Source organism: Saccopteryx bilineata, chromosome 2 (assembly GCF_036850765.1).
Source record: "Saccopteryx bilineata isolate mSacBil1 chromosome 2, mSacBil1_pri_phased_curated, whole genome shotgun sequence".
Classification (NCBI taxonomy): Eukaryota; Metazoa; Chordata; class Mammalia; order Chiroptera; family Emballonuridae; genus Saccopteryx; species Saccopteryx bilineata.
The window spans coordinates 183,588,000-183,611,680 of NC_089491.1; the positions used below are offsets into that span (position 1 = coordinate 183,588,000).

The 23,681-nt window shown below is 39.6% G+C and overlaps 1 protein-coding gene across 2 annotated transcripts in view; it reads left to right on the top strand.

Moving 5' to 3' along the window:
• MON2 (MON2 homolog, regulator of endosome-to-Golgi trafficking) overlaps positions 1-23,681 on the top strand; it is a 191,452-nt gene that overhangs the window by 44,545 nt on the left and 123,226 nt on the right. For both annotated transcript variants that reach the window (XM_066258887.1, XM_066258888.1), the window contains exons 3-7: positions 1,337-1,464; positions 2,632-2,763; positions 3,197-3,326; positions 5,625-5,722; positions 7,286-7,411. In XM_066258887.1, the coding sequence (XP_066114984.1) occupies positions 1,337-1,464; positions 2,632-2,763; positions 3,197-3,326; positions 5,625-5,722; positions 7,286-7,411 (614 nt within the window). The remainder of the gene's footprint in view (positions 1-1,336; positions 1,465-2,631; positions 2,764-3,196; positions 3,327-5,624; positions 5,723-7,285; positions 7,412-23,681) is intronic.

A 23,681-nucleotide genomic window follows, 5' to 3' on the forward strand; every position in this document is an offset into this window, starting at 1 on the left:
TCAGCAGAGTTAGGGGTAGCCTCATAGTTCAGTGGTTCTGGCAGGATTGAATAGGGCAGGATATCTACTGCTTCAGAGCTTTATCACAGTCTTTTAATAATCTATATAAATGTTTTGAAAGATTGTTACGGAAAATTTATGTCTCTGGGTTTGACTCAAATCCTTTATGCAGAGGAAAGCAAGGAAATAAGGCAAGGGAGTCCTTTTGAAAACTGTTCTTTGAAAGTCATATTTGCCACCTCTTCGCTGTTCTAACTCACTAATTAATGCTGGCATACTGAGGGACTTTACAGAGCATGATGGTGTAAGAAATTGTAGTCCTTATTTACTATACCATAAAGGCAGCTTTGGTAACAGAAAGATAGGGATATAAATGGTAAAATTAATGTTAACATTAGTTTTATACTTTTAATGGTTATTCTGGATGACTTTCTCATAATTTCTTTTGAATAACTTGATAAAACTGAAAATTGTATGTCTTTATTACAAGTCTTAACCTCAAAAAATAATTGAGAGGTATAGTACCTTTGAAAGCATATACCAAACACATCAGTTTAATGTGCTCTTGATTCAGAATTCCATGTTATTTATTCAAATTCCCTGAGGGTGACAAATATGTCTTAATCATCTTTGTGTAGCCATTCAGTGTGTATTGATTTAATTTCATTTTATAAATTCAATTATATGTAATTCAGTTTATGAATTTTCTAACCCTTTACATTTTTGTTGCCACTTTTAAACTTCTGTAGGAATTGGTTTTGTAGGAGTTAAATTAAGATTTGGAATTATAGTTTATTCATCCAGATGATTAATGTTTCATTAATAAGAGGAGTAAATTATTGTTTTCAGTGAACTTAAATCTTGAAGAAGAAATTAAGCCTCTGTAAATTCAAGGCATATAATGAAATTATGGGGAGTTTCTGGACATTCAGAAGTATGGTGGGATGATGTGTATAATATTTTAAGTTACCTTTTCTGTTCTATAATATGAATTTTTATTCCTGTTTTCCCTTCTGCACTGTTGAGAAATAGCATGCTTATCTGAGTCAGGCTAGAACTTCTGAGTAGTTGACCTTCAAGAGTCTAACAGAAGAAGAACCAATGGATGGATTGTCAGGAGAAAGGCATGGCAGAGCTGTAGTTCAGGGGTGTGGTTTAGCTTCAGAGTTTGGAGCATTTATTTGAAGTGTTTTAACTCTTATAGTTTATTTTTGTTTTCATGTTTATTTTATATAAAGTGGTTTTTAATTGTCGTTACTGATTGTAATTATATAAAAGTGTATTGTTATTTATGGATTAGATTTAATAATTTACTTTATGTGTGTTCTAAATAAAGCATTGAAAGAGAACAGCTCAGAGGTTGTTCAGCCTTTTCTAATGGGTTGTGGAACCAAGGAACCGAAGATCACACAGCTATGTTTGGCTGCCATTCAGAGACTCATGTCACATGAGGTAGTGTCTGAGGTAATGTGAAGATTTTATCTGAACTATGCACCTAAGAATCAAATCAGTTTTCATAGGGGAAAATGAAAAATACCTGATATTTAATGTAGACCCGTTTTATGACTAACAATGTGCTTGAAGGACATGGTTTAATTTTAAAAGATTAGCAAATTATTTCATTATTAAGCACTCATAAATAATGAATGAAAGTGAAGTGCATTTTTAAAGTCAGTTATAGTAGTCACAGTTCAGTAATATAGATGATAATTTTGAGAACCAAGCAAAATTTTAATATTATTAAAGATATGTAAGTCAGAAATTTTTTGACCTGACCTGTGGTGGTGCAGTGGATAAAGCATCAGCCTGGAATGCTGAGGTCACTGGCTCAAAACTCTGGGCTTGCCTGGCCAAGGCACATATGGGAGTTGATGCTTCCTGCCCCCCCCCTTCTCTCTCTCTATTTCTCTCTTTCCTCTCTAAAATGAATAGTCTTTAAAAAAATTAAAAAAAAATTTAAAGTAGGAGGGAAAGTCATGACTGTTTCCTAGATTATCTGAAGTGATAATTTATTGTTCATTCAGTGTATTGTTTGTAGCTAATCTTATGATAAAACAAGGAAAAGGCTTCATCACTATGAATCTGCATCCTGCTTTTAAATGTAATACTGTTAACCTTAACTTTGTACTTCATAAGTTACTTTAATAGAAGTGGTAAATTCTTTTGTCTTTAGTATAGCATTTTAAACAATGTGAAATTTAATTAAGGTTATAGATATGTTGTTAATTTAAATTGCATTTTGTTTTTTCTATAACATATTATAGATGAAATAAAAAGATACAATAGCAAACACTTAGGTAATTTGTGTCCATATTCATCAGTGTGCAAATGAAATGTAGACCTGAGCTTTGATTTTGACTATGTATTTCAGAACCCCATGTTATTTGCAAATATTCAAATGGTATATTATATCTTAAGGAAATTTATTTTTTGAGAAGAAATGTAATTGATTGTAAATCTCAAAATAGTTGAGAGCCATGTATTTGGATCTATATGTCTAGAAACATGCGTTTTGTTATCATGATCAAGAAAGTCTCTCCAGGTTAGTTAATAATTGTATACTTTTCTTATTTAGGGACTTAAGCATTTATATTTTGTTTGTTGACAATAATTAAAATAATTATTTTACAGACTGCAGCTGGAAGTATAATTAACATGCTTTGGCAACTAATGGAAAATAGTCTTGAAGAACTTAAACTACTTCAAACTGTTCTTGTTCTTTTAACAACCAATACAGTAGTGCATGATGAGGCACTATCTAAGGTAGGAAGCCTATTTGACAAAGTTCATAGTGCTTTGAGACAGTATTAGCTGGCTAAAAGAGAAAAGCCTCATTTGAATCAAAGGCAACTTCCCTACAGATAATTTATTGCTATAACAAACTTTGAATACTTATTATTTGCAAACCAAGTCATTGTGGAGAAATAAAGCACAGCCATTAAAGGAACCAAATTGTAAAAGGAATATTTTACATGACCTTAGCTAATTTTATATGGCTATATATTTACTAAGAGTTTGAATTATTTCAAAAATACAAGGATTTTTGTAGTTTTATTGTATGAGAGGGTAGGACTTGTAGTATTTGTGATTGAGACAGCCAAACATAAATTATTTAACTTTGGGTTACATCAGATAAAATGTAGCAGTCATGGTCTTTAGTCTTAATTTCACACTAAATGAAAATTGTTTTTTTTAGGCAATTGTTCTTTGTCTTCGGCTACACTTCACAAAAGATAATATTACCAATAACACAGCTGCTGCTACAGTAAGACAAGTAGTTACTGTTGTTTTTGAGAGAATGGTTGCTGAAGATGAACGACACAGAGGTAAAGTGACAAAAGTTTTCTTTTACAGTGGGTGATTCTTACATCCATTATTTCTCTTTTATTGATGTTCAGCCTGTTTCCTATGAACTTAGGTTACCTATAAATGAGAATACTTTAAGAATATATATTGATAATGGCAATTCAAAAAATAAATCTTCTACTATTTATCACCTCTTTTTGTTTGTTTGTTTCTAATATATGCATAATTTTATAGTAAAGATAATTTCACATTTTATACCAAATATACTGTCATATCTATTTTTAGCCAAAGATTACATTATATTTATTTTTCATGTTACTTTTCCATTTTTGTCATTTTAATGGTTGCATTATATTTTGTTATTCTAAAATTTAATGAGTGGGTCTCCTGTGTACATTTACATTGTGTTAGATATTTTACTATTGTTTTGAGTATCTTCCTATATATTATATATTGTTTCCATTTGAATTATCTCTTTCGTGTAAATTTCCAAGAATGGGTTTCCCTCATAAGTTTTGTCTGTTTATTAATATGTGTTAATAAGGAATATTTATATTATGTAAAGATTAATTTTCTGTTTTCATCAAATATCTTTATTGTAATTTTTAACATTTCTGTTGTAATTTTAAAAATTTTCTAAAACCTTAGAAACATGTCCTTTCAGATAATGTTATAGTTTTTATAGTTTGATAACTTATAACTATAGAAATTATATTTTTATTCTTTGTTATCCTTATTGGATAATAAAGCAAATGTGTTTTCATAGTTAGTTGAAAGCAAATATGTTTTCATAGTTAGTTGAAAAGATCATAAGGTGCTACCATTATGAGCAATCTTTCTGCTTTGTACTGTCAGGAAACAAAAGATTAAACTACTTTTCCCTTTATAGTACATAGTTTTTTTTCTTACTTTTTTTGATTGCTTTTGACAGAAAGAAAGAAGCATTCATTTGTTGTTCCACTTAATTGTTCATTCAGTAGTTGCTTCCCATTTGTACCCTGACTGGGATCAAACCTACAACCTGTTGTTAGACAACACTCTAATTGACTAAGCCCCTGGTCGGCAAACTGCCGCTCGCGCGAGCCACATGCAGCTCTTTGGCCCCTTGAGTGTGGCTCTCCCACAAAATACCACATGCGGGCGCTACCTCAATAAGGAATTGTACCTTCCTATATAGTTTAAGTTTAAAAAATTTGGCTCTCAAAAGAAATTTCAATCATTGTACTGTTGATATATGGCTCTGATGACTAATGAGTTTGCCGACCAATGGACTAAGCTAACAGGCAAGGGCCTTAAACTCTTGCTATACAGTCTTCCATTTTATTTGGTGTTCTTTTATTAGTACTTGTAAAAACGGCAGAACTGATAATATTGATAATGCCGCCTACTCTAATAACTACTTCACTTTTCCTAAAATTAACCATTGATCAGATTCTTCACATTTAGAATCAGGCATTCTGAATGTGTTGGTTTATTAGAATATTTCCCCTAATTTTGGCATATTGATTTTTATGTATTTTTCCTATGGGAAATACAGTTGGATTTTTAGCAGTCTAAAATATTAGGAAATTAAACTTATAGGGTAAAACAGGGCAGTTTTCCAATCAGAGTGTCCAATATATTTGTAACCTCAATGATTCCTAGATCAGTAGTTTTAGCTATGTGTCACTAAAAACTAATACCTCATTTCATACTTTCTAACAAGATAAAACATACTTAGAACCTCTTTTTTTTAAGTAGTCATAAAGTTAACATTTATTTAAAATAGGCTGTCATATAATGTGACATGATATTTTAGATATCATAAAATATGATATTTTATTAGTGAATGGCATTTATGCTGAGTTAGTTAGGAAGCACTATTCTAGCTGTCTTTTAGCTAGTTAATACCTATAACTGACATAATAATTGTGGCAGATCAAGCAGTTAATTCTCTTGATGATGGTAAGATAATGTAAGATTAATTATGGTGGTAAACTTTTATATGTTTGTTTGGTATTTAAGAGCATATTCAAAAATCATGTGAATTTCAAATTCATGAACTAAAAGGGCTGGACAATGGGAGACTGAAAATCAAATGTATGACCAAAGACACTAAACTTATTAAAATGAATGTAAGGAAGGGAACAGTGATTTTTATCGCATTTTGTATAAAAATAAATTACCAGTTTTTTTCATTTACAGGCATAGTTCTTAAAATTAAATTTTATAATCCTATAAACAAGTATTTATTTTGAGCATATCTATTAAATAGTATGCAGTATTTGATTTATTAAGGTCATTATGAACTCTTAAACTCTGTCTTATTTTGATTACAGATATTATAGAACAACCAGCACTGATCCAAGCAAATAGTAACAGAAGATCTGTCAGTACCCTCAGACCTTGTGCTAAAGATGCATATATGCTTTTCCAGGTATTTCAGTTAATAAAAATAATTTTTTTAAGTGTCTATTTTTTAAATTGTCAGAAGTAGTATTTCAAAAAAGTTCAAAAACATTAGAGCATCTGTAGCTAATTAACATAATAAAATGTTATGTATCACTTTAAGGAAATGAGTTAAATATACAACTAGAAATTAGATAAATTAAGGATGACCAGTCATAAAATAATTTTAATAGGAAAATTTAAGTAATAAATGGTCTAATTTTGTATAATTTGATATACAAATACCTGATTTTTACATTACTTGTTATGAATAAATCTTTTTAAGTAAAATAAAGTTCACCTGTACTGAAAATTTTATTAATTTTGATCAAAAGGTTGAGTTGATTTTGATTCAAAGAATGTTATAAATTAACCATTTGTCTGGGTACTCTATATTGTCTATAGTTATGTTCATTTATCTGTGTATTATTATTATTTTTTTTTTTGTGTATTTTTCTGAAGTGAGAAGTGGGGAGGCAGAGAGACAGACTCCTGCATGCGCCCGACCGGGATCCACCCGGCATACCCACCAGGCATGATGCTCTGCCCATCTGGGGCGTTGCTCCATTTTAGCCAGAACCATTCTAGCACCTGAGGCAGAGGCCATGGAGCCGTCCTCAGCACCCAGGCCAACTTTGCTTCAGTGGAGCCTTGGCTTTGGGAGGGGAAGACAGAGATAGAGAGGAAGGAGAGGGGGAAGGTTGGAGAAGCAAATGGGGCATTTCTCCTGTGTGCTCTGGCCAGCTATCGAACCTGGGACTTCCACATGCAAGGCTGATGCTCTACCGCTGAGCTTGCTGGCCAGGGCTTTATCCGTGTACTCTTGTCAATAATTGTACGACTCTAAAAGTTATGTAATTAGAATACAATTTGTCAAAATTTGAATTATCAATGCTTAATTTTCAAGGAGTAAAAACAACTGCTGTACAGAAGAGATATTTTTTAAAAATTTTATGAACTATAGCTTGACCTGCAGTGACACAGTGGATAAAAGCATTGACCTGAATGCTAAGGTCACCAGTTCAAAACCCTGGGCTTGCCTGCTCAAGGCACATGTGGGAGTTGATGCTTCCTACCTACTCCTCCCCCTTCCCTCTCTCTGTCTCTCACTCCTTTCTCTCTAAAAATGAATAAATAAAATAAAAATTAAAAAGTTTTATGAACTATAAGTTGTTTGTTTTTTTTGAGAGGAGGGAAGATAGTGAGACAGTCACCCACATACGCTCTGACTGGGACTCACCCAGTCTGAGACCGATGTTCGAATCAACTGAGTTATCCTCAGCACCTGAGGCCAACGCTCAGATCAACCAAACTATCCTCAGCGCCTGGGGCCAACGCAAGGGGGAGCAAAAGGTGGAGAGAAACATATGGTCGCCTCTTATGTTTGCCCTGACTGGGAATTGAACCCTCAATGTCCATATGCTGGGCCAACAACACTCTATCCACTCAGCTAACTAGCCAGGGCCTGAACTATAAGTTTTGAAAGCATCTTTCATTCCAGCATATGAATGTTTTATTTATTTTTTATTTATTGTTTGACTTACTTTCCTAGGACCTTTGTCAGTTGGTTAATGCCGATGCGCCTTACTGGTTAATAGGCATGATAGAAATGACTCGAACATTTGGCCTTGAATTACTTGAGTCAGTCCTGAATGATTTTCCACAAGTCTTTTTACAGGTAAGCCATTTGTAGTATCTTGCAACAAAATTTCTTTTAATTTTTTCACAGCTATTTTTCAAGAAAGCAACATGGATATATTCTGTATTAAAAGATACAAAAAATTATACCCTTAGATTTTAGACTTGTAATAATGTAGTGTTATCTTACATTTTTCTAGCGCCCTTACATCTTGAAATTTTAACATTAGAAGGAACCCCTAGAGACTATCTAGTCAGGCATTTCTAAGTTAATGAGTATAAGAGGAAATGTGGTTTGTGAGCTATTTTTATATATTTAAAACTGGAAGAAATTGGTATTGATTTTTACTTGTTTATATATAGCTATGTGCTTTTAGATAATTTAAATGAAAAAAGAAGTAATCAATGCTTAATAAATTTTATGTGCAATAAAAATATTTCAAAACAGATAACAGGAGAAACAGTAAGAAAGAATTCAAACTTTTTATTTTACTTGTTGGAAGCTCAAGTCCAAAATTGATTCAGTGGTTTATATAGGGATTTTTAGTTAATAGCGTATCTTAAACTTTTTTTTTTAAGATGAGAGGTGGGGAGATAGTGAGGCAGACTCCCACATGTACCCCAACTAAGATCCATCCAGCAGCTCAGTCTGGGGCAGATGCTTGAGTACTGAGCTATTTTTCGTGGCTGAGGCTGAAGTGCTCAGACCAACCGAGCTATCCTTGGCATGCTGGGCCAGTCTCAAACCAGTCAAGCCACTGGCTGTGGGAGGGGGAGAGGGAGAGAAGAGGGAGACAGAGTGGAAGAGAAGCAGATTGTCGCTTCTCCTGTGTGCCCTGACCAGGAATCAAACCCAGGATGTCCATACGCCAGGCTGATCCTCTATCTACTAAGCCACTGGCCAGGGCCTCTACCTTTCTATTTTCTTTTCCTACCATGCTGTCTTCCTAATTCATCTATTTTATCCTTTGTCCTTTCCTACAAAATATGTGAATTAGTGCCACAGAAGTAGAAAATACTTTAGGCTAGGAGTTAGGACTAAAATTTTTAGTACATAGTTCACAATTTTTGGTATGTATTAGGCTAATAGTCATTGCTTTGGGGGATAATGAACAATATTAACTGATGGTTTCCTTTTTTGTATTTGAATAAGTAATGTTTAAATGTAACCTAACAGTCTTATATAAAATGCTAGTCATAATAGCTACCTCATTTTGATTGCTTACTATATGCTATGACTGTGCCAAATTCCTTATATATTCCATTCTCTTTAATCTTCACAAATGTCTGAGAAGTACCAATTATTCCGACTTTTCACAAGAGGAAGCTAAGACTTTCAGAGAGTTAATTTGTCTAACATTTCATAGTTTATAAGTGACAGAGTTGGGATTTGAACTCATGTTGATTCAGATTCCAAATTAGTTTCTCTCATTTTCTCTTTTCTTTTTTTTTTTTTTCTTTTTTTTTTTTTTACAGAGACAGAGAGTGAGTCAGAGAGAGGGATAGACAGGGACAGACAGACAGGAACAGAGAGAGATGAGAAGCATCAATCATTAGTTCTTCATTGCGCATTGTTACACCTTAGTTGTTCATTGATTGTTTTCTCATATGTGCCTTGACCGTGGGCCTTCAGCAGACCGAGTAACCCCTTGCTGGAGCCAGCGACCTTGGGTTCATGCTGGTGGGCTTCTGCTCAAACCAGATGAGCCTGCACTCAAGCTGGCGACCTCGGGGTCTCAAACCTGGGTCCTCCACATCCCAGTCCAACGCTCTATCCACTGAGCCACCGCCTGGTCAGGCTATTTTCTCTTTTCATTCACACCACACATTCCAACGATTACATTCAAAATTTATATAAGATCTAGTCACTTCATATAAATTTTACCACAATCATCCTAATCCAAGCCACCATCACATCTTACCTAAATTATTGTATTAGCTTCCTAACTGGTCTCTTTGCATCTATACTTGCCCCATTCTGTATGGTCACTTACACACCACATCCAAAATGGTCTTTAAAAGCACCTGTTTCAATCTTTTGTAAAAGTGTTTCTGTAGATGTCCTTTTTCTCCAGAGAAAAAGAGGAAGTCCTAATTATGGTCTGTGGAACTTTTCATGATCTAGTCCCCAATGTTCCTTTATCTTATCTTTTTTCACTCTTCCTTTTACCATTACTTTTTAGCCACGATGTGATTCTTAACTGTCCTTAAGTGACTCAGGTCAACTCCTGCTTCAGGCCTTTGTGCTTACTTTTTTCTGGGTCTAGAATGCTTTTCCCTCAAATAGCTTGTTTGTTTACTCCTTTGAGGTCTTTGCTTAGTGGTCAACTTATCAGACAAACGTTCCCCAATCACTTTGTACAAAATAGCAACTTTTTATTCATGCCAATATCCTTATCTTTCTTGCTCCTCTTTATTTTTCTCTGTAGCACTGATTACCTCCTGACATATATGTGTTTGTACATTAGTTTATTTTCTCTCTTTCCCTATAAGAGAGTAAGCTCTGTGAGGCAGGGACTTAGTTGACTGTTGTATAAGTGCTTAGAATAATGCCTAGCATGTGGCTGGTATTTGATAAATATGCAAATGAATGAATCAGTAAATCATTTAATTAGAAATGTCTATACTTTGGATTGCATTTTCTGATTTTGTAGGAAAAGATTTGAGAAAATGTTTTAAATTTCAGATTTATTGTGCCCACAGAGTTCGGAGGGAAAAAAGGAATTTTCTGTGTAAGATGCTAGAATTTACTCCTGTAAAGTTTTCATTGAGAGATAAATATTTGTTTTCTTTCACTTATCATTTACTCAATTCAACCAAAATTTACCAGTCACTTAGAATGTGCTGGTTTGTATGTTCTATGACAAGGATATAGAAGTTAAATAAAACATGAAATTCTGGCCTTATGACACTTACAAATCTAATTTAGAATAAATATTAACAGAATAATGAGATGTGATGAGTGCTTTGAAGTAAACGTATAAAAAGTGCTGTGGGACTGAATAATATAGGTACCAAGCCTGGTGGAGAGTTGGTGATGAAAACAAACATGAAGCTTTTACCTGAAGGATGAAGAGTATGTAGTTGGGAGAAATAGGTCAACTAGGAAAAGAATACTCCAGAGCAATGGCCCTGATTAAGAATCTGTGTCTAGAAAATAAGCTCATAAGGGAAGGACAAAATGGAACTTAACCCTGAATCCCTGTCTCTAGCACATTTCCTGGTATATATTAGCAGTTAGCCAGTAATTTCTGAATAAATCAGTGAAATATTATAGTAGGTGAGGGAAAAGGCAGACTTTCACCTTTTCCTGAATAAAATCAGTGAAGTACGTAATTTACTTTATGAGTCAAAGACGACTTCTAGTTTTCTGACTTGAGCAGTGAACTGCTTGCTAAGATGGAATACTCTATAGGTAATGTTTTTATTATGAAGGATAGATTATTCAGGGGTATTTTTTGTTTTTTTTTGCATTTTTCTGAAGCTGGAAACAGGGAGAGACATACAGACAGACTCCCACATGCGCCCGACCGGGATCCACCCAGCACGCCCACCATGGGGCGACGCTGTGCCCACCAGGGGGCGATGCTCTGCCCATCCTGGGCGTCGCCATGCCGCGACCAGAGCCACCCTAGCGCCTGGGGCAGAGGCCACAGAGCCATCCCCAGCGCCCGGGCCATCCCTGCTCCAATGGAGCCCCGGCTGCGGGAGGGGAAGAGAGAGACAGAGAGGAAGGTGCGGCGGAGGGGTAGAGAAGCAAATGGGCGCTTCTCCTATGTGCCCTGGCCGGGAATCGAACCCGGGTCCTCCGCACGCTAGGCCGACGCTCCACCGCTGAGCCAACCGGCCAGGGCTATTCAGTTTTAAATACACTCAGTTATCACAAAATGTTAGTTGAATTTTTGCATCTTGACTTCAGAAGTCAGGTTTTGGGCTGAGGTTATAAATTTATATGTCACTGGCTTATAGTTTCTAACTGAAAATAGATAAGTGAATAAGAACACTGATGGTGATAGCATAGACTAGGAAGCTAGGGCTTGATACTTTGTAGCTCTGAGGAATCTCAGCATTAAATGGTTAAGCTGAAAAGGATAAGAATATAAAAGAGACTAGGAACACAAGGCCAGAAAGGCAGGAGTACATCTAAGACAGTTGTAGTACTCCAGCCCACTAGAAACTACCAGTGTCACGTGGAATAAACCTACTCAAGACACAAACTGATGTCAAGAGGAAGAGGGGGAGTCCTGCCAAGGGAGGCAAAGAAGACCTGAATTTTCTTCTCCCTCAGCTTTAATTGATCAGAAGCAGAACAGAGGTAACTGGATTACAAGGGAGGGAAGCCAGGTGATAAGGAAAAAGAAGAACTAATGGCCATATTGCTGACATGGAGAAAGGGCTAATTTGGGTCAGTATATTCTTTTTCTTTTGCTGATTAACAAGCACAAGGAAGAGGCAATCTAGAACTTCTAGGCTAATTTTCTAAAGCCTGTTCACAGGCATTCCTATGTGTCTGCACCAAGGTCACTTACACAGCTTCTTGGTGTTTGCATCCAAGAGACATTAAGGGCATTTAACTAAAGTTTCCCAATCCAAGACATAGAGGGTTCAAGGCTAGATGGGTGATTCCCTACATCTCCCCCTTTTTTGTTTCAGTCGAGATTAACAGAGATAGATGGTTCGGTGGTTGTAGTGGAAGGTAAAGAGCAAGCATGGAGAGAAACAGGTTTTTAAGGGTTTACTGGTGTTTCTGTATTTTGTAAAAGTTCTTTAGCATGCCTGGTTAGATGTTTCAAAGTGTCCCAGGTGATGTCATGTGCTTCCTGAGTTTTTGGGAGTGAGTTAGGTGTTCTTCTTTTCTGAGTTCATTTCTGGAGATGTATTCATTATTGGCTTCTGGATCTCTGGAACCAGGTTGCTTTCTATGGGCTGATGCCAGTTCATGATGACGCTTCACATTTCTAGTTCTTTGCTGCTATTCAAAGAGGACCTGTTGATGACAAAATTGCAACAGGTCTAAGTTAATAATTTGATTGGATTCTGCCACTCAGGGCCAGCTAATATATCCTGGTACAACATGAGAGACTTAGGCCGTTGCTCGACTGGTATAAAATACCTCTCGGATGCAGTGAATCCGGAGGAGAAAATGTTCAAAAAATTAACAGCAAAATAAACCTTATACAATTGTTCTTGTGGGGTGAATCTCTCCTCTTGACTCTCCCTTTTTTGTTTGTTAAGATAGATTTTTAAGGTATGGTGAATACATTCAATACAGGCCTGTCCTGTTGGATTATAAAGGATACCTGTAACCTTTTTAATATTCCAGTTTTGTAAAGCTATTTGGAATGTCTTAGAAGTATAGTAAGGGCTATTATCTGTTTTAATGACTTTAGGGCATCCAGGAATGGAGATGGACTCTAAGAGGTGACAAATAGCATGACATGCTGCTTCCCAGGTAGCAGGAGTAGCCTGGATCGAGCCTGAATAGGAATCTATACAATAAAGGCAAGAGTCCATAACTATTTCCTTTGCTTGTTTACATTACATGGCTATAGTAGAGATCCTTTATCCAGGGAGGCAGCCCTTTTGCTACGGAAATCGAGTTGCTGACTATAACATTTCATAGGTCTATGATGATCTCCATGTTCTTTATATAAACTTGATCTTAGTAATAAAAACTTGGAACCTAATTGAGACAATATCCAATCAAACTCAGAAATCCTTTAAGCTGCTTTGTTTTTGAAAGATGATATTCCTCTGAATTTTCAGGGTTAATTAGTAACCAATTTTTAAACATGAGGTATCCCAAGTATTTCACTAAAGATAGAGAATCAGAGCTTGTACTAGAGCGGTGGTCTGCAAACTTATTAGTCAACTGAGCCAAATATCAACAGTACAACGATTGAAATTTCTTTTGAGAGCCAAATTTTTTAAACTTAAACTATATAGGTAGGTACATTCCTTATCGAGGTAGCGCCTGCATGTGGTATTTTGTGGAAGAGCCACACTCAAGGGGCCAAAGAGCCGCATGTGGCTCGCAGGCCGTGGTTTGCTGACCACTGTGAGCATCAAGTATCTTATCTATGGACTGGATTAGAGTGAAATCTATGGAAAATTCAGTACTATTCAAACAGCTTTTAGTATCTAAGACAATAGGTGGAACTCTGTATATCCCTGAGACATTACTGTGTAGCTAAACTTGTAACCTTCCTAGGTGAAGGCAAAGAGGTATTCCTGTCCTTTTATTTTACAGACATGCTCAAATAGGCACTACATGACTTTATTACCATTGAAAAATATTGGCAATCCACTGGAATATCTGGTAATAGATTGTATGGATTTGGAACCACAGGTTGTCTGGGAATAACTATCTTATTTATAGCTTTGTGATTTTTGTATAAATCTACAGTGTATCCATAAAGTCATGGTGCACTTTTGACCGGTCACAGGAAAGCAACAAAAGACGATAAAAATATGAAATCTGCACCAAATAAAAGGAAAACCATCCCAGTTTCTGTAGGATGATGTGGCAGCATGTATGCATGCGCAGATGATGATGTAACACCGTATATAGCGGAGCAGCCCACGACCATGCCAGTCGAGATGTGGACAGTACAGAGGAAAATTCAGTGTTCTGTGGCTCTCTAAATTTGAATCCGTGACCAAAGTGCAACGTGAATATCGGCGCCTTTATAACGAAGCACGACCACATAGGAATAACATTACTCGATGGGATAAGCAGTTGAAGGAAACCGGCAGTTTGCTGGAGAAACCCTGTTCTGGTAGGCCAGCAGTCGGACAAGTCTGTAGAGGCTATATGGGATAGCTACCTAAGGAGCCCTAAAAAATCTGTGCGTCAGCCCAATCAAACTTCACTGAATAGGTATGAAACTGGGAGAGTTTTCCTTTTATTTGGTGCAGATTTCACATTTCTATCGTCTTTTGTTGCTTTCTTGTGACCAGTCAAAAGTGCACCATGACTTTACGGACACACCGTATTTTACTGGGTGTTGGAATCCAAGGAGTCCAAAAAGAACAGAGTAATAGGCTTTTATTGAAAGGAAGAAAGGAACCCTGCCAGGCACTTCTCTGGGGAGAAGGGCACCGGTTACAGATTATGAGGCAAATTTTATAGGGTTTGGGAGAGCCTGAGAGGGTACTGAATCAAAAGTTCTGGTATGTTCTTTTTTACAGTTTTAGGATTTCAGCTTTCTGGAATGCTCCTTCTTGGGGTTTGTTGACCAGCTTCCTGGAACTCTTCTGCCTCAGGGGCGATTATCCCGTAAATAAGGGTGAGGTCAGGCAGCCAGGTGGGACGACAAAAAGGCAGTTGGAGTTCTGGTAAATTCATATATCTACCATTTCATAATTCTGTGGTATGATAAAAAGCAAAATAGGTGGGGGATAGAAAGGGTATGGGGTTCAGGAAGGAGGTTTGTCTCGGACCCGGCCATTCTGGAGCTACTTCCTGCTGCTATTCCTATTGGGGCCTCCTTTGTGAACCCCCCCAATGTAGTTGGCAGAGGAGTGTAAAAGCATTTGATTGTAGGAGAAATCCTGAAGATTTCTCTCATTCGGTCCTGCAGGAACTTGATAAAGAAAGGGGCAAGCATTAATATTAGGCACAAAATTAGGATTGGTTCTATAATTGATGCTAGCATCAAGAAAAGGGGTTTTTCATCATTGTTCAGAGTAAGGGTGTATTTATAGGGTTCCAGATTTTTCTGTTTTGCAAGGGCAGGTTGCAGGGTTGGTGTGTAGGGTTAGGTAGATTTTTCCAATTTTCTGATTGGCAAAGGTCTGCATGTGGTTTTGTAAGAAACTAGTGAACAAATGTAAGAGGCAGAGTTCAAAATTTAGAAAAATAAATAGGAGAGTGTGTGGACCAATGAAAGGCAATAGTCAAGACACCCAGTTTGTGCGAAACCACTGATTCCATGACTTGGTTTGTTTTTTATGAATTCGTGGAGCTTCAGAGAGAGAGAGAGAGAGAGAGAGAGAGAATAAGACAGGGCAGTGGCCAGTCCCCCTGCCCCTAGACCTGTTTTTATAGAAATTCTTAAAGCAACAAGAAGAGGGATTACCTGTATAGCTCGTTTAGTCCTTAGATTGAAAGTGGCTCATGGGGTGGGATTAGGTTGATATTTGGGGTGAGATAGATTAGGGTACAGGTTTCTGTCTAATTAGTAGGGAGACTCATATAGGTGTTGGTCCCACACAAGTAGAAAGCCCCTGATTGGGTGAGGCAGGCTGAGAGGTGTATAGAGAATTGATGGACAAGGGGTCTGTTTCGTTACTCTGTTTCTGAGCTCCACATGGTCAGGGTGGAGGAAAGAGCCACCCAATAAGTGGGGAGAGTAGAGGATTGTTAGCTAGGGTGACTAATCAAACATTCTTCGAAAACCAGTTTTCTGACAGTTCAAATTCTTTTTTCTCAAACTTCCTACAATCTGCACAAACCTTCTACAACTTACATAAACCTTCAGCTTTCATGCACTTTCTTATCCAGAAATAACTGGCCTTTGTAACAACTTGCTTTTTCCTTTTTCTTTCAAAAGTATTTTCATACCTTATACCTTCTATTATCAAAACCATACAATTCCTTTCTAGTCAGAACTGTTGATTTAAAAATCTTTAACTTTTAGTGACAATTAAGTTAACTTTCTTTTTACCCTAGTTTCCCTTTTCCCCAAGTCTGATTAAAAGAGTCCTTAGTTTTTCCATGTATTTTCCATATGTAGACCAACCAGCTTCCGGTTTGTGGTTGGAGTAAGGCATACCGTTTTTCTACTTTAGCAGCAGTGGGAGTTGTCAGGATCACGGTATGTGGACCTGTCCACATGAAAGTCAGTTCTTGGGTGATGTAATGCTGGAAGAGCCTCTTGGACAGTCTTTGATCAGTTTGCTGAGTAACCTGTTAATCCTGCAAGTACTTAGGGAAAGGGTGGTTACATTTCTATACTTTGTAGCTAGAGTTTAAGTGCTAGTGACCACTGCTACTAGCTGGAATTAGCAGCAGGTCCCAGTCTATAATAGGCATGGGGCATTGAGACAAGAGGAATGAAGGAGACACTATACATTAAATAAAACAGCAAAATCAGACTGTCAATACCCACAGTAGAGATCTTTGAGGAATAAATAAAATTCAAATATTCAGGCAAGGCATAGTTGATGGCCCTTGTGTTTACAAGAAATGAGATCAGTTTATCTGCTACTTGGAAGAAATACCTTAGGCTCGTGAACGATGTCCTTGGGCCTTTAGTGGCAATTCCCAGCATGCTGGGCAAGGTCAGGTCACAGGTAGCTGGAGCAGGGCTAGAAGAGACTGAACCCTCTGTCCATGGAGCAAGGGGGCAGCTTACCTTCTAGTGTCCCTTTTCCACAGCAAAGACATGTCAATCAGTGGGGCCAGGAAACCTGGCAGGCTTCAGTTCAATGACCTTTCTTTCCACTCTGGAGCTGGGCCCTGATGGAATCCTCTGAAGCCCTTTAGGGTGCTGGAGCCTTTAAGAGTGTATGCCAAAAGCTGGTATTTCCTGACCTCTTTTTGGGCCTTATTTGCCTTTTCTGTTACTTCCTTGGCCATTATAGACCTTAAAAGTCATGCTCAAAAGATCTCACTGAGGGGCTTGACTTGAGCAAAATTGGGAATCCAGTGTCTAAAGAAGCCTATAAGACTGAGGAAAGAGCCTGACCTGTGGTGGCGCAGTGGATAAAGCGTCGACCTGGAAATGCTGAGGTCGCCAGTTCAAAACCCTGGGTTTGCCTGGTCAAGGCACATATGGGAGTTGATGCTTCCAGCTCCTCCCCTACCTTCTCTCTCTCTGTCTCTTCTCTCTCTCTCTCTCTCTGTCTCTCCCTCTCCCCTCTAAAAAAAAAAAAAAAAAGACTGAGGAAAGAAAGGATTTGATTTGAGGTGGAAGGTGGTTGGAGACTGCGGAGGGTCTGAGTTTGATCTAGGGTGAGACCTCAGGTGGTGGGGGTTAAGTTGATGCCCAGATAGACTACGGACTAAGAGTGAAGTTGAGCCTTAGCAGAGGAAGTTCACGGCGAGGAAGTTAAGAAAGGTGGCGGTGTGTCTTCTTGAGGCAGGCAGGGAGGGGCTGCAGAAGAGTAGGTTACTTACATATTGTAAGAGAGTACTAGTTTTGAGATTGCATGCTGTTAAATCCTGATCTAGTGCCTGCCCAAACAGGTGTGAGCTGTTTTGAACCCCTGGAGTAAGACAGTCTATGTAAGTTGCTGGGCTGCATTAGTGTCTGAGTAAAGCAAACAGAAAGTAAAAGTCAGGGTGTAGAGGAATGGTAAAGAAGGCATTCTTGAGGTCTAGGACTGTGAAGTGAGTGATGTTTGAAGGAATGTGTGACAGTAACTTGCAGAGATTAGGGACTACTGGATAGAGGGGAATTAGTGCCTTATTGATCAGGTGTAAGTCTTGTACGAGGTGATAAGCCTCTGAAGGTTTTCGAACAGGAAGGATGGGGGTATTGCAGGGAGAGTCCATGGGGATGAGTAAGCCTGATTTAAGAGGTGGGAAATTATTGGTTTAAGGCCTTAGAAACAGACACAGTTACACATTAAACAAAGACTTCTAATACAAATTATAAATTAAGAAATTTAAATAAGCGTGCTTTATTTGTTTCAATTAACATTATACTAGAGATATTTTCTGACAAACAGACAAAACAGATTACTCACACAGCTCAATGGACAATTCTACTTTTTTAAATTTTTTGAGATGGCAGGGAGTTACCAACATAGAGGGGAGCAAGAGAGAAAGCAGATGGATGGACAGTGTGGGCAGCTGGATGGAAAGAAGGAGGGTCAGAATCTGCAGGAGGAGGAGGAGATTAAAGTGCTGCTGGTGGTGCCATGTTGTCAGAGGAGTCAAAAAGATTTAGAGCTCTGAGGAGAGGGGAGGGAGCAAGGGGGAGTGGAAGACACAATCTCTGAAGAGGGGGAAGGATGGGTCAAAGAAGAAAAAGAGACATAGCTGCCCATCTGTAAGGAGGGAGGAGGGGTTTTTTTTTTGTATTTTTCTGAAGCTGGAAACGGGGAGAGACAGTCAGACAGACTCCCACATGCGCCCAACCGGGATCCACCCGGCACGCCCACCAGGGGGCGACGCTCTGCCCACCAGGGGGCAATGCTCTACCCCTCCGGGGCGTCGCTCTTTTGCGACCAGAGCCACTCTAGCACCTGGGGCACAGGCCAAGGAGCCATCCCCAGCGCCCGGGCCATCTTTGCTCCAATGGAGCCTCGCTTTGGGAGGGGAAGAGAGAGACAGAGAGGAAGGAGAGGAGGAGGGGTAGAGAAGCAGATGGGCGCTTCTCCTGTGTGCCCTGGCCGGGAATCAAATCCGGGACTTCTGCACGCCAGGCCGACGCTCTACCACTGAGCCTACCGGCCAGGGACGGGTTTTAAGAACACAGTGGAAAAGGAAGGGGCCCCTGGCCAGCAGGGGAGGAGAAAGCAAAAATGGTATTTGCAAGTGAATGAGAAACAGGGTCCTTTGAAGGGAGGGAAGGGGGCTCTTGGAGGGAAGAGACTTGAGTGGAAGGTGTTCACAGAGGGACCATAGAGTGGTCCCGAGAGAGGGGTGCCCCCAGGGGTCAGGGAGGAGGGGGAAGAGAGTTGGGAGTCTGCAGAGAAGAAAGGATTAGGAGCAGCAGTTTTAGGTGAGGTTTCTTTGGCCAAAAATCGGCCTTTGTGTAGAATAGGTGGCACAGAAATTAAGGACAGGAGCGAAAGTAAAAGGAAGCCTGCACGTAAGGAATTTCTGAGACCTTCCCAGTCCAGTGGCAAAAATTATCTAGGTCCCTCAGTATGTTGTAATCGAATGTCCTGTTTTCAGGCCAATGGGAGTCATTGTCTAATCTGTATTGGGGCCACGCCATGTTACAGAAGAAAATGAGTTTTTTTGGCTTAAGGTCAGAGAGGCCCAACTTAGTGAGGTTTTTCATGAGACATCTTAGAGAGGTCTGGTCAGAAGGCTTAGAGTCTGAAGAGCCGTGGAGACAGGTGAGCAAGAGGGGGCATCCCTGCCTTTTGTCACTGCCCCAAGAGGAGAAAATTTCCATGTGGGGTGTCATCCCTGATAGAGGTCATCACCACCTGTCAGGGAGCTCCGAGAGAGAGAGAGAGAGAAAGAGAGAGAGAGAGAGAGAGAGAGAGAGGAGAGGTTTGGCTAGATGCCTAGTCTTCCGTGCAGTCTACTGAGACTGAAAGTCAAACCCCTCAAAATGTGAGGCGTGTCAAGAGAAAACCGCCCGACCAGAAAATTTTGTGGAAAAGAGAAGCTGATTAGGGAAGGGGAAGGGAGAAAACTCCTTACCTTCTGGTCAAGCAGGGGTTTGGGACAGGGTTAAGACTGCCGGCCAATCAACCTACAATTACACGTTCAAACAGAATCAGGGAGTAAGCCCAGGACGAGCTGCCGCTGCCCATTGCTTCCCTGGTTGTAAGTTTGGATGGCAAAAAGGGATTGTAAAAGCAGTTAGTACCCTGTCTCGAGTTTCAGCACCAAATGTTGGAATCCATGGGAGTCCAAAAGATCAGAGTAACAGGCTTTATTGAAAGGAAGAAAGGAACCCTGCCGGGCACTTCTCCCGGGGAGAAGAGCACCAGTACAAGCTGGAGGGATGAATTTTATAGGGTAAAGGGAGAGTCTCGAACAAGTGGGTGTTGAATTAAAAGTCCTCGTATGTCCAGAATGTTCCTCCTTGGGGCAGCTGACCAGCTTCTTGGAATTCCTCTGTCTCAGAGGCGATAGTCCAGTGAGTAAGGGTGAAGTCTGACAGATAAGCAGAACATCAAAAGGGCAATTGGAATTCCTGGTAAATTCATATATCTATCAGTTTTACCTCCCAAGTCATATCAAACCCTCTTATATGTCTCGGTTTCTCTCCCCCATGGCCTAATATAGCCCTGAGGACTTGGAGCACTGGGTCACCAGCCTTCTTGTGCTCATCCCTGGATGAGTCCATTGTTTAATTGCAGTTTGAATTTGGAAGTTCCTACGGGGCGACCTACACATCATGAGGAATGCCCTCTCGACACCTGCACAGAGATTCTTGGTCACCTAAGAATACCCGAGATTCGGGCTGGAGGGAGGAAATGCCCCTTATCTTCAGAGCTGAACAAGTTTAGGCTGTCATTTATCCAGCAAAGGTTTTCTTTGTTCAGACTCTCAGTTAAGTAGTTCCAATTGAAAAAGGCCAAAATTAAAAACCAGCCATCCATTATTTATCTCTGTTTCACAGACCTGAGTACAGTTTTACACACAAAGAAGACAGTTACATTACTGAGACACAAGCAGGACACATATATAAATCTGATTAATCCTAATAGCAGAGTTACTACTTGGCCCCAACTCTGAAGACAAAGAACACAGAGTACAGCAATCAGCATGACAAGACCTCACAAAGTACAAACTAAGAAACAAGTTTTGGATCCAAAATTCAATTCTATTTAAATTTAAATGAGTGATCCTTACATTTTCTAGTTTTAAAGCAACAATGCAGGAATGTAACTATTTTATTTAGTTCAATAGTAAAACCGGCATTTCTAATCTTTGCATGCAAGAACTTAATTCAAGCCTCAGAAGAGTCACATTTTGGCTAAGTTCAAGTTGATTTATTTTATGGATTTATAAGCATAAGTCAACCAACTAGCCAGAATTCACCTTAGGGGGAGTTATCCTTAGGAATGGACAGGGTGTTACCCATTCTGTTACAATATCAGAGATAAACTAAACAGAAACCAGAATCAGACAAACGAGAGAGGAACCTGGGATTTCAGTGAGCAACCAGACCAGAATGATGCCTGCCTGATCTCAGTCAGGGCGTTTGTGATGGGGGCACTGGAGGATGGAACTAGCAGAACCTCCCTGCGTAAACACACACTTGGCAGCTGCTTGGGAAGTACTGTAGTCAGATCGTCCAGCATCCCCTAGTCTGGGACTAATTTCAAGGCAAAGAATAGAGAAGAAACAAAATGATAGTTCAGAGGATTGTAGCTAAAACATTAAAGAAAATCAGAAAAATTTAGGATTGTACAATAACAGGGAAAGCTATAGCTTTAGTAGTATCTGGGTCTCCTAACATTAATCCTTCTCAGAGACAGTTTCCCATTAAGGAAGGAATATGACTCTTCCCAGGTCTGGGGAGGAAGGAGGTAGAGGTAGAAAAGGATGAGGGAGCTGAAAGCTTTTTGGGAGGAAAGGGAGGAGGAAAAGGTGTTTTGTCCTCCTTATAGGCCTTTAATTTCATTGTTGCTGTAACTGGCAGTTCAGACTGCTGAGATTCCTGTTTTACTTTCTGCCATGTTGTCAGAAGAGAAACAGAAACCTTTAATCCTTGTTCAAACTGCCTTTTCAAAACTTGCTCCTATAATTCAAAATTTAAGGTTCCCTCATCAGGGAACCATGGGCAGTGCTCATGTACAGCAAGTAAGAGTTGCTGTAATGTTTTAGGATCAACAGTACACTAAGCATTGTGGAGCAAGTGTTGAAAATTTCTAATGTAAATGCACTGCTGTTTAGTGAGCTCCTTACCCATGTGGAAACCTCTTTTTTTTTTTTTTTGTATTTTTCCGAAGCTGGAAACCGGGGGAGACAGTCAGACAGACTCCCGCATGCGCCCGACCAGGATCCACCCAGCATGCCCACCAGGGGGCGACGCTCTGCCCCTCTGGGGCGTCGCTCTGTTGTGACCAGAGCCACTCTAGCACCTGGGGCAGAGGCCAAGGAGCCATCCCCAGTGTCCGGGCCATCTTTGCTCCAATGGAGCCTCGCTGCGGGAGGGTAAGAGAGAGACAGAGAGGAAGGAGAGGGGGAGGGGTGGAGAAGCAGATGGGCGCTTCTCCTGTGTGCCCTGGCCAGGAATCGAACCCAGGACCCCTTGCATGCCAGGCCGATGCTCTACCACTGAGCCAACCGGCCAGGGCTGGAAACCTCTTTTTGACCTACGTGCATCAGTATCTTCAAGATGAGTAGGGACTGTTCTTTACTGGAATTCCCCATAAGCCGCTAAACTATGCTTCATGTATGAATTCAACGTGACCCACACGATCACGTTGGGGTCACCACTTGTAGTACTCCAGCCCGCTAGGAACTACCAGTGTTGCGTGGAAGAAACCTACTCAAGACACAAACTGATGTCAAGAGGAAGAGGGGGAGGTCTGCCAAGGGAGGCAAAGAAGACCTCCTGCATCTCCTCCCTCAGCTTTTATTATAGAAGCAGAACAGAGGTAACAGGATTATAAGGGAAGGAGGCCAGGTGATAAGGGGAAAGGACGACTAATGGCCATTTTGTTGACATGGAGAAAGGGCTAATTTGGGTCAGTACATTCTTTTTCTTTTGCTAATTAACAAGCACAAAGGAAGGGGCAATCCAGAACCTCTAGGTTAATTTTCTAAAGCCTGTTCACAGGCATTCTTATGTGTCTGCACAAAGGTCACTCACACACATAGCTTCTTGGTGTTTGCATCCAAGAGACATTCACTCAGGGCTTTAACTAAAGTTCCCCAATCCAAGTCATAGAGGGTTCGAGGTTACATGGGTGATTCGCTACAGACAGTGAGATATATAAAAAATGGGCCAAAGGCTATACTTTCAGGGATCATTTCTATAGTTTGTTACAGACAGTGAGATATATAAAAAATGGGCCAAGTAATCAGTTAAGTCAAGTGCTTCTGAGAGATCTTGAAAGATAAAGATTAGAAAAATCAATGTTTGCTTTGTCCACAGAGATCATGATAAATGTAATGAGAATAATTTTAGTGGACTTGGGGTGGTTCATGGTGATTGTGGAGGAAACCCAGTAGTAATCATTTGGGTAGTAAGAGGGAAAAGTGAATCTTAAAGCTGTCTGTATTATTTATAAATTAACTATAAAATTATTTAGTAAAGAATGAAAATAAACTAATTATGTGTGAAGCCAGTCGCCGCGGCAGGTTCGCATTGGATTCGGACAGTCGGTAAAGAAACAAAGGAGCCAAAAACTGGAACCCGGCGGGCAAGTAAAAACACACACTGGGCTCCAAAACCCACTCATTCAGTGCTCACAAAGCTACTGACTTATCCGAGTTTTCCTAGAATCAAAGGTTTCTAGCTCACTAGCCTTATTCACCTCTGTTCCCCATCTCCTTCTGTCTGCACAAACTCTGCACAAACTGGCTTCTCCTTCAGCACTCCGCCATCATGGCTGCTTCTCCAGGCCTCCTCCACGTGGCCTCTCTCTGCTAATTTCAGGAACCGAGAGAGAGAGCAAGCTCCTGGTCTGCCCTACTTTATAGTGCATAAACCAAAACC